General features: G+C 31.4%; 1 protein-coding gene across 1 annotated transcript in view; it reads left to right on the forward strand.

Moving 5' to 3' along the window:
- LOC129231720 (uncharacterized) overlaps nucleotides 1-12,191 on the forward strand; it is a 165,579-nt gene that overhangs the window by 20,206 nt on the left and 133,182 nt on the right. Inside the window, exon 2 of the mRNA XM_054866083.1 lies at nucleotides 3,030-3,137. Within this exon, the coding sequence (XP_054722058.1) occupies nucleotides 3,030-3,137 (108 nt within the window). The remainder of the gene's footprint in view (nucleotides 1-3,029; nucleotides 3,138-12,191) is intronic.

The following is a 12,191-nucleotide window of genomic DNA, read 5'->3' on the forward strand; positions in this document are numbered from 1 at the left end:
ACATCCGAGGTTACCAACAAGTAACCAACGCCACATTCTACCAGGATTCTAACTGCTTCGTAAGCAGCTGAAATGATTGCTTCTTCTGTTCTTGATAGAACTTTAGCTGTTGAAAGTAATTGTTCAGTAATTTTTCATCAAACAATGATTGGCTGTCGATAAATAATTTCACCACCTAACCTGCATTGTGTGTGTCTTTTAAATTTTTCCGTTACATAAAATTCAAATGAGAAGTAAGCTGAGAATGTATCCTTCAAATTTTAAGCAGTATTTTCACTGCTTTTCATTTTGAGACACCGAATAGGGAATTTCATTACAGTGTATACTCGGAAGGAATGCGCCCTACGCTTGTGGCATACGCTTGTGTGTACAGTGTTATTTTCATGACAAAAGCTGATGAAAGCTTGCCCTCTGCTGTTATGATTATAAGAACTCCCATCTAAATACTAAGACTGAGAATGAAATGACACTGTAAAAAGCGAAATATAACCTTTCTGTGTTCAGTAGTTGCAATTCACTACTATTATGCCTTAATGAGTTTCACGCAAAATTTATTCAAATTATAGAAAACAAATTTGATTTTTCAAAACTTTGAAGCCCGGTAGCGAGCCCTGAAACTCACTTTTAAAGTTTGAAATTGCATGAAAGTCTTATTTTATGTCGAAAACCAAAATTAGACAGTGCCCCGTAAAATACTTTAGAACTCCATTTTTAAGGACCACCCTACTCTGCAGACATGCGTAAGCAATAAATTGCTGATACATAGCTTTCAAAATTTAATATCATTAGAAGGTAAATCATGTTTAAAATGGGTGAACAAAAACTCTGAAAAAGTCAGAGCAGTTTACTTCTGTAGTGCAGATTCAAGCGTCAAACGCTCTGTAATCATTCTAATAGCTTAATGTGTTTCTATACCTTGACGGAACTCCTAAAGCATTCAAGGAGGTAACACATTTAAAACCTGTTTTTTCAGTATTTACTATAACTTATGCTTATTATAAAAATAAATGTACTACAGGACAAAAGTATTCTTTCTGAAATAAAAATGCAGTGCAAAGCGTTTTTTTTTCAAACGTACGTTATTTAAAGCGCTCAATTCAAAGAATAAAAATATCTTGTTTCTATTTCGGGTTTGAACAGTCATTAAATATTCAACGCGAAGCATTAGAAATGTGAATATAATTAACTATTCTGCTCCAGAATCTTAACAAAAACAAGTTTGCAGAGTGGCTCGGTTTAATTGATGGAAAATTAAAACTGCTTAAACTTTAAACATAAATTAAAGAACGCAGCCCCCGCTGTTCTTGAATAATAAATAACTGAAGATGCTCGATTTTTGTTTGTTGAAATTATCGCGTGCTTTTTGTTTCTCAAAATGACTTCAATAAATAAAATATTTATTAGTCTGATGCTTTTTTTCGTCTGGAAATTCTCCTCTTGTACTGTTTGTAAGCTTCTTTTATTGTTTAAGACAGCGATTCTAAATGGGTGCATAGAGGAATTTCAAGGGAGTCGGGAAGTTATATAATGATTCAGAAAATCTCTAACAAATTATGATTGACTCAATTTTTTGATCACATGTAAATCTTTTCGACAATATCATTTATTGTTCATTATCACCCGGAATGATTTTGGCAATGCAGACCATATGAATGAAAGAGATGGAACGCAATATAAATTATTAAAATAAGTGCTCGCATTTAAAAATTTATTTCACTTGCAAAGAAATAATATTAAATTTAAGTGAATTATTATCCGTCCTTTTAATATATATCCAAAAATTTAGTTTCTTCCCTGAAATCTTAGTATTCTGATGCATTGAAAAGTTATTTAAGAGAATATTTTTGCATAATATCATTTAAAACTGTTTTTCAGTAACTTCTTTCTTGATATTAAGTTTCTTCCCGCCATTATCACATGTTACTTCAAACAGCGAACATGTTTTATGCAGCCTGCGAAAAGGGAGATATAAACTGCATCCAATCTACTTTTAGTTTTGTCTAATTGTTATTTTTTCGCATCTCACGCACTCATTTTCACGTTAATCTTAAAAGTAGTCATGCTCGTCATCACCCTTTTTTTGATTGTTTACCTCCAAGTCTAAGTTCGATGAGGATGAATATTGAAACTTTTTTATTTCCCCTTTTTTTTTTTCTAGATTGCTTTGGTTTATTAATGCTCTAAAAATCCGTTTGCATCTTATAAGGGTGAAGGCGCCATATTTAGTCCCCTACCCTCTTTTGACCTCCGAGTATCATATGGTACAATCAATTAATCCATGAAAATAAATATAACACCACTCACTAAGATTTCACATAGTATTTGAACTTCAATTCATTTAAAGAAACGTTTTTCTTAAAAAAAAAAGTTTTTTTTAAAAAGCACGTTTGCCAGAGATGGAAAAGTTATCATTTTTTCGTCTCCCTTCCAATATACTTGGTAAAAAAAAGTTATAATTTTTTTAAAACCAGATAATAATAATAAATACGGATTAAAAATTTTATTTTTAATATAAACTTCACCAACTGCACGTTTTTCGATCAAAATATTCAATTGAAAAATGTAAGATTGATTTTTTAATTGTCCAAAGTAGCGTCAAAAATAAGTTTTTTTTTCTCTTCGTCCGGGAACACATTTCGTGTTGCCTCGGGGCCCATTGAGAGCAAAGCACATATATTTTTCCACGTTTTTTTAATAAAAAAAATTTCGTTTTCGTTCAGCATCGTTAGAAAGTGACTTCGGACTTATGAGTAATTATAGGATTGATTGCCTCTGAAAATGTAATTAAAATACAGACATTTTTTTCTTTAAAAAAGCTGATATCTTTTTGTGAATCGAAAAGAATAATTTTTGAACAGTTTTGATCAATTTTAAGTTCGCCATACTAGCTAGTATTTTTAAATGAATATTTTTGTGCATCATGTTTTCCTTTTTTAATTTTTGATGTCTCAATCACACGGAAGTTTTTTTGATCCAAAAGATTTCAACATCTGGAACTGAAAAGCTAACGGCATGATAATTCTTTTCAGTTCCTGCGGTAAACTGGAATCGGTGCCCGAAGCAGGGAATGATAGTCCTTCACCAAACGACAACAATCAATTTACCCACCACAGTGGACGACCCGAGCCAGATCTGAGGTATGGATGCCAACGTCATCCCTCCTCTCTCCCTTTCCTACCTATCCTAACCCCTTTTTATGTAGTCTCATAGTTTGTAGAACTTCTTGATGGCAGATTTTATGTAGCTTTACCATCTCTTCCTCGCATTTAGATTCCTTTTGATGTAGATTGCCATAACTTCATAACTTCTACATAGGAACAAAAAATAAGTTCCTTCCTGTTGAGACATCATTTTGGAGACAACGAGGACTACCCCTTTTAAGTATACTGATACATGTATTTTTGTCGAGATCTATCGAATCAGACCCTTATTTTTTCAAATGTGAGGAACATAAAAAGGGAACGATTTTTTGAAATACAATAAGATGAACATCTATATTGATCAATATAAAGAAGGTTTTAAGACGTTTTTCTGACATCGAAGCTTAAGAAGGTTAAAGTAACGTAAGAGGATTTACTATTAAATAAAGCAAATGCTTAGTTAACTGTTAATAGTGAGTGACATTGATTATACAACTTTGTAAGATAGAAAGCCTGTCTATTATTATTATTCTTATTGTTATTTATTATTGTTTTTGTTATTATTATATTATTTATTATTGATTTGTTATTATTATTATTTATTATTGTTTTTGTTGTTATTATTATTATTATTATTAATTACCTACGTTTAGTCGACAGGCAGGCTCTCCAGTAAGTCAAAAAGTGTTTATTAGTTTCAGGGAAATTTCTTGGATAGTGATAAATGATAACAAATATACAACTGGATGTAAATTATTAGATATATTTTACATAAGTATCGTTGATTTGAAATAACTGATAGATGCAATCTCTAACTGAACACGTTGGATGCTTTGCTTTTGTAGCAAGATTCACCAGTAGTGACAAGTGAGAATGATGACAAGTGATCGTGATGCTGTCCTAATATAGTGCGGTCGACAAGAATCGAGTGGAAGTAAAGTAAAAATGTTTTTATTCAGGAACCTGTAACATTTTTCCGTATGAATAAATTACATCATAACAGATGCGAAAAAATGAATTTTAACTGAAAGACTCAAGAAAATAAATAAATAAACCTAAAAGAAAAATTAACAATAATTTTTGAGTCACAGAGTATTTGTCATTACATTATATCAACAAGTTTCTTATTTTATTTAGGTATCTTTCTCAAAAAAACATGCCTCTTTATTAAGGGCATACACTGTTAAAACTAAGGTATGTGCAAGTAAAATCATAGAAATAATAGCTTGAGGCTTTGGTAAAACGGGATTTGTTTGTAGGACAGTAATAAATAGCAGAGGGTTTTTAATCAGTTTTCAATTCTTGGTTGGTTTGAAGACTCAATAAATTGGATATCCGAATTTGGATCCCGAAAAACGAACTTTTGTAACATCAAAACGAATTGCTTACCTTTATTTCTTCATTCCTTTATTTGTGATAATATTGACAGCTTGATAACTGTAATTTCTATGCAATTAGGATTTTTTTAATTAAAAATTAAAACACGAAAACTTCATCTCTTTACAGTGCCACATATTCTGCTTTTCAAATACAAAAAATAACATTCATAGAGGAATGCATCATTTCATGAATACGGACAGTTTTACTGAAGAAAAAAAGCACATATTTGAAGAATTATATGCAATTAAGCATCGCTTTTTTACGCAAAAAATTGAAAAAACTACCGTAGGTTCTATGCGATAATAAATGCTAACAAATTGAAAGAATGGGGCTAAAAACTACTTTTGCCTGAAAATTTCTCTTTTTTTAAATAAGATATTTATAAATATTTTCCATTTTCTTCAGTAATTATAGGTTCGTAATTGTTTAATTTATAAGTACGCAACTATTTATTTGATCTTACTCTATCGAAAATGCCTACAGTTAGGACACGTAACCAGCATTTCAAACTGCAATAACTTTTTTAAAGCTATGATACATCCATGTAATATTTAATAATAATTTGTGCGTAGCAAATATTTGCCCAAGGCTGAATGCAAAAACTTCAACTGATGATTTTTTTAATTTCACATAGATATTGTTTTCTTTTTTTGAAATCACTGACCATAACAATATTTTCAAAACTTTTTTGCTTTTTTAATTTATACATGATCTTTTTTTTAACACTGGGAAATTCTGGTCCTTTAATACTAAATATTTACGCTAATGTTGACATTTCATACTTTTGAACTTATATAATTTAAGCAGTAACCGAAAATTAATTCCACTTGCATATAATTTGTTTTTCTCTTCCTTTCCTTTTCTGTCTTTCATTCTTTTATTTATTTATTGAGCAATCACGATTGCTTATTGTTCTCACTTGACTGTTTTTGGCGTTCCTTTGATTTTTCCCACCGCCACCCTCCACACCATGACCGTCGACGGGCTCCTCACGATGCTGCTCCTATAGCGAAAGCCGTCTCCAGGTTGCATCCGTGTCCTACACACACGCACATACATAACTACACACACACAAACACATACACACATACAAACACATAAACACACGCATACATACAGACACCCACATATACACACACAAAAACATACACACACACATACACACAACTACCCATACATTCATGCCTGCACACAGACACAAACACATATGCCCCCTACACACACATATACATAACCCCTACAAACAAACACATACCCCACACACAAACACACACGCCTACATACACACACTCGTGATTGCGAAAAACATAATTTGAATTCAAGATGTCAAAATTCAAATTAATTTTCATTTTTTATTTTTTTTTTGATTATATAATTCAATGTTTTCTAATTTCCCTTACTTATTATTTATTTTTTTCAGATAGATACACTTATTAAATTTTAGCATGATGAACTAATTACGCAATGTTTAAATTTAAGATCACTTAATTTTGGAGACTACTGGTGGCAATTAACCGGCGCTATTTTGAAACGTTGAAACATTTTTTCAGCGTCTTTTTGCAAGATGACATTTTTTAATGATGATATTTTTGAGAGGCAACATTTTTTTCTACGAAATTTTAGTGCCAACTCTTTGACAGGATGCCTTATCCATTCGTCTTACAGATCTCAGTTTGTCGCATAGAACATAACGTACACTGTAAAAACGATTCAGAAACGTTCCTGGAAAATAATGGGCAGCTGATGTGCCCAATATCTGCCAGTAACATATCTTGTAAATTCCAGGAACTTTTTCCGCTAAAATTTAGTAACCTTCCTGATATTATCCTGGAAGCCTCCTGAAAAATTCAGAAATCTTCCCGTTTAAAACCAGTCGTGTCCGTGGAAATAATATCTTGGCATCATTCAGATTTATCAAGGAAATTAAAAGAGCATTATTGCAAACATGGATAAAGCTATGCCAAAATTGCAAGTAAGTAACGAGAATTTTACTTGCCTGCAAATCTTGCAAAGCAATGCAGTCCACACTTTTTCGCTCCCTTTGGGAGTTTAATTAGCATAGACGGGAAGTATTTGAAGTAAAGCCGATACACTTTATAAATACGCTCAATTAATCTTTAAACTGGGAGCTAAAAATATTTTTCTCAACAGTGAAAAGTCTGCATTCTTGCGATTTGTAGCAATTCAGGAAACTTTTTGTCAAGAATACTTAATTTTTCCAGGAAGTGGATAAAAACCATTAAAATCCCGAAACGTGACACGGAAATACTCAGTAACGTTTCGGAATTTTTTTACAGTGTATAAAACATAGACTTTAAGGCAATTTCGTGGTAACATACCTATTGTTGTTGTGCAAGACACCGTAAAGAGACTCCAAATATGCTAGATTCTCGTTTCTCTGCATGAATTCTATGAAAAACGTGGACTCTACTTCTATATTATGTAATTAAATTTGAAGATTTGAGCATTAAAAAATACTCAAATAATTAATTTTACTTCGTAACGGACGTATCTCATACACTGTTAAAAGTTCAGGAAACTTTTATGGTAAATATTACTGCGAAATGGAGTGTTTACAGTACAGAAACAATTTACAGTGAATTATACTGAAAAAAGTAAACGATTGTAGCGCCAATTGACACACCAAGGGACTTACCACCAAGGGGCAAAGCACATAACATCATATTTCCCCTCATTCGATGTGTCGCAACTAGTGTGGTGGACAGCGAAGCCGCAAACCAATGCGAAGGACTCCAATCTGCTACTCGCATTTTTGTGTTTTTTAACTCTCGTTTATTCTACCGTAAAATTTTACAACAAATCAGGATTTTACAGTAAATAAATAACCAATAAAAAACCATTTTACTGGCAACATGGATGCCAGTAACTTTTTCTGTAAAGTTTCAGGAATTTTTTTAACAGTGAAGATACTTTCACTACCCATATGATTTACTCCATATGGTAATACAAGCAATTTTTAAAGAATGGATACTCAAATTGTAATATTGTGTTGTAATTCAAAAACTATTTTGATACTATCAAATCATAAAGTTTTTCTTATTAACATTTTGAACATTAATTGGGACCTTTTAACCCATTTCGCACTAAGTCTCCCATTTTGGGAACCTTTGATTAAGAGTTTTTTCCTCATCAAGTAATTAAGATATTTTGAAATTATTTAAATTGAATGATAGAGTATTTAACTTTATTAGTAGTTTTTTCCAAAAGCTTCAAATGTAAATTTAAAAAAAAAAAAAAAAACTTCAATTGCACAAAAATTTCTCGCTTTTGCATTACATGGAAAAAACATTCCCTAAAAATTATTAATACGAATGCAAAAAATTAGAAACATAGATTATTAAACTCAACAGAGCTTTTTTCCAATCACACTAAACAGGGGTCAAGAAAAATAATTTGAAGGAGTTTTATAGGAATTTATTTACTAAAGTCCCAAAATGGGAGACTTGGCGAGTTCTGATTAGCAGAGCAAGGCATGGCTTAGAAATGGTCTTCACCCATTTTGCATGAATGAACTCTCTCTTCTTTTTTTTCTTGTTAAAGCTACAGCCTCCTTTGTCTTTTTTTCATTGTAAACCCTCTTTTGTTGTTCAAGGTCAAGAGCAGGTGCTTTTATCAAAACAAGTGATATTTCATTCGTTTAGAAGAAAGTTCTGGAAAAACAGGGACGCCAATCCTCCTTAAAGAGGATGAAGCATCTCTCTGAGTTTTTTCACAGCACTGAAGAGATTCCTTTAAAATGAAATCAAAGATCGCTTTAAAATTACCCCCCCCCCCTAAAAATATCAGTAGCTCAGTCAGCGCCATGCGCGCCTTCCCCCTGAGGGCACCCCTGAAATAAATACAATAAAGTCTAGGTCAGGAGCTTTCAGTAAAGGAGGTTGGATTTCAATAGAGGAATTTCAATAGAAAATTTTACTGTTTTTTTTTTTTTTTTTCGCATTTTTGACTTTGCGACAAGCGTAAAAAAAATACGGAAATAATATATTTTAGCGTATTACAAAAAGATGACTGCAGTATCACTTGTTTGTGGACCGCCAGATTCTGTACAGATAGTTGAGAAGAAAACAATATATAATCGAAATTGCTTAGATCACAGTTAATCCGATAACTGTTTCAATTTGCATTTTTACAATTTATTGTGATTTGTTGGATAAAATCGGTGAAGCTAGAACCATTGCTAATTCCTCAACTTGAAGCATGCGGGCCATTAATCTCTATAACCATTATGGTGATGTAAATCATTTCATCAAACATGTAGTGAAGCAACCGAACCGTAAACTGAAAAACCCTAGCCTATGATGAAACAAATAGAGCATTAGGCAGCCCAAACATACCTTATCTCCGTTTTATACGAATCTAGTGATTCGGGTCATTGCCATTTACCGTTACTCGATCCGGTTACTTGAAGAGACCTAGCACTTCTAATTTTGATATGGAAAACCTAAAGGCTTTTGGCTAAAATATATTAAATTGTGTGAGAGAAGTTCCGTTTTGTAAGAAAAAGGAATGAAAACCAGGCCCGGATCAGCGTACCCGCAGAGCAGGCGGGGGGGGGGGGGGGGGGGGGGAGGCGCGTCCCTAAGGGGCCTCAAGAATTTGAAAAAAAAAATGACTAGCATTACGTCTTATTAACGTTGCAAATATACACTGCTAGCCTCTGGAGCTAGCTTCCACATATTTTGCTGCAGGGGCCCAAAATTTATTGATCCGGGCCTCATGAAAACTTACATGTTCTATATTTTAAAGCTTGAATATGTTAAATATGTACCTAAAGTACTCATTATTTCGTTCGAAAATACTTTTCCCAATCGAATAGAAAATATTTCATTCAAAAAATATTTCATTAATTATTTAATTGCTTATTAAGAAATTACTCTTTCATTATCTTTTTATTTTATGAATTAACCTTTTATTTGCTCATTAATTTATCTAAAAACATTTTTCGAAATCGAATTGAAAATATTTCATTAAAAAAATATTTCGTTTTTCACTTTGCCCCATGGAAAAAAAAAGTGAAAATTTTCCACCTTTTTTTTTTTTTTGAAGGCACAATTTTACTGCCGAAAGTAAAAAATAATGCTTCGATGCAAAGCTTATTATGAAATACAATGTTCTTTCTTTATATAATGTAGTTTTCAAAACAACTTTGCCCCACATTCCTCTTTTATTTGAGAAATGAAGACTTGTTTTCCCCAATATATCAGTGTCTGTCCTCGTTAGAAAAATAGAAAAAAAAAAAAAAAAATACTTGTCAATATCTACACCTCTTTTTCTTTTTTCTATTTTTTTTTTCTTGAAATCTGTTTACATCATTTGAGAGCATAATTGTTCGCCGAAAAAAATATGTTTCTTTCAGGAAAAAAAGAAATAAAGAAAGAACACTAAGTGAAAATTAAACTAGTGATTTCTCCCCGGATCTGTATTAGTATGTAGAGGAAACTAGGGAGGTTTAACCCACCTTCTCTTGTTCATATTTAAATATTTATTAAACTGATTAACATTATATGGTATCAAATAAAATTTTCTTTCTAGCCATTTTGAAATGAAATAAAGGAAAAACCACATGTGATTTTTTTTTAATTAAAAAAAAAGTTTTTTTTTTTGGTGTTATTGTTGTAAATTCATCCATCATGCAGTTTGTCATTAACATACACAAATTAAATTGAACTTTTTGTGTACTCAGATTAATATACTAAAAGATAATATACTTATTTTATACTTTCACTTTTTGTATTAATGAGTTTTCTTTTTTTTCTTTTTCTTTTTTGACAAAATCGCTTCGAAGGAAGGTTTGACCCTCATCAATTATGAAAGGTTTGACAATAGTCAAACCTCCCCATTCAGTTTCATTTGATGGCATAGCAATTTATAAACTTTTTACAACATTTTATTGGTTTCGAAAAGATATGTTTTGAATTCAAATGAAAGGAGTCTTTGTTCTTACCTTTCAATCAGTCCCTTAATAGTCATCTGAAGCACTCACTTCCTGTTCATGCATTATTCTGATCAAACTAAACACAACCGAAACTTTCATTTTTCATTTGTTAGCTAACCTTTTGAGATACTCTACCCATCTCTACTTTCCTCCAATATTAGCTAGTTTTTATTTTGTTGTAACTGAAGTATCTTTTATTTTATAATACGAAATACAATGAAACAAAAACCTTGAAAAGGCAAATGTGGCATAAAATTATAGAAGATAAGAGATTTTCGGATACCCTTGCCAAAGCTAATATAGAAAAGATGCACAATTGGAAAAAAAAAATTACAAAATGAAAAGAAAAAAATCAGGAAACAAACAAAAGTGAAGATTAAGTTTGTCGTCAGGATAATGAATCTGAAACCAATTAATTTTACATCTCAAGTGTCAAATGATGTAAGTTATTATTTCAAAGACTTCTAAACAGTTGTTATACCATTGAGCTTCGAGATTTTTGGTAAAATATTTAACCGTCTAATCTTTCTTTCATGAATTTTCTATGCATTTTCTTAAAAGATCTATTTCATGTAGCTTCTGTTTGTTTGTCCTGGAAATCAAGAGGTTGCAACAATGTCGAAAACAATTGAATTGGTCTCTAGAAGAAAGGCATAAGTTCTTCTTTAATATTTAGTCTTTCCAGTCCTAGAAGAAAGGCATATGTTTCAAATTAAAAATTAAAAAAAAATTATTTGTAATATATGCCTTTCTTCTAGGGACCCATTTAATCGTCATTAAGTTCCCTTATCCAATGATCAGTAGAGGTACAGAAAGATTTGCTTTGAAATGAAATTTCACTGAGCCAGTTCTAACAATCGTAATCTTTACTGATTCAAATTTTGTTCGCTTAGCATTTAATGGTATTTCTTTAGATGTTGTTATTGCCGGTACCTTACAATGGCATCTCATTAGACATGTTATTATTCCAGCAGCATTTTTTCGAATTTTAATCTCTGCGAGTCAAACCTCCCTCAAATAGGGAGTTTTTATGAAATTCTGAATACCCATATAATAGCAAATTTAATTATTTTTTTCATTGAAGTATATTATTTCAGATCGGTTTTATTAAACAATAATTTTCTATGTCATGATAAGAATTAAATTAGCACTTTAAATCACATAAAACACGTTTTACTGCTGGGCTGGTTCTTTTTTTTTTAACAGAAACAAACAGCGGTAACCCCGTGGTAATTTAGACATTAAAAGCAAAAATAGTGAATAAAAAAACCTTTCCGAAGGTTTGAATTGATAATATTTGCTACAAAAATTAAATTAAAAAAAAACAATGGATGGAGTATCAAACTGAAAAATAGCAGCGCAAAATAATTAAATTAAATCTCTTAACAAGAGAGTAAAGTTCCAAAATAAAAATAATAGAGATGAGAGAAAAAAAAAAACAATGTAATACGTCCAGAAAATATTTAAAGATAAACATAAATGTTGCATAACGCAGATTAAAAAGTTTCTCTCACTTGAGATATCAAATAACTTTTAAAACTACATAACAAGTGAACTTTTGAGACACCAGAGGACCTCTCCACCTCCTCCGTCAAACTAATTTGTTCTAATTATCTTTCTTTTTCGCATTAAAGAAAAAACTTTTGAGTAAAACAGATTTTATTTGCGCAGGTGTTTCGCTGAATTCATAAGATTTAAACACAGAATAATTAATA

The sequence above is a fragment of the Uloborus diversus genome, chromosome 10 (genome assembly GCF_026930045.1).
Source record: "Uloborus diversus isolate 005 chromosome 10, Udiv.v.3.1, whole genome shotgun sequence".
Taxonomy (NCBI): Eukaryota; Metazoa; Arthropoda; class Arachnida; order Araneae; family Uloboridae; genus Uloborus; species Uloborus diversus.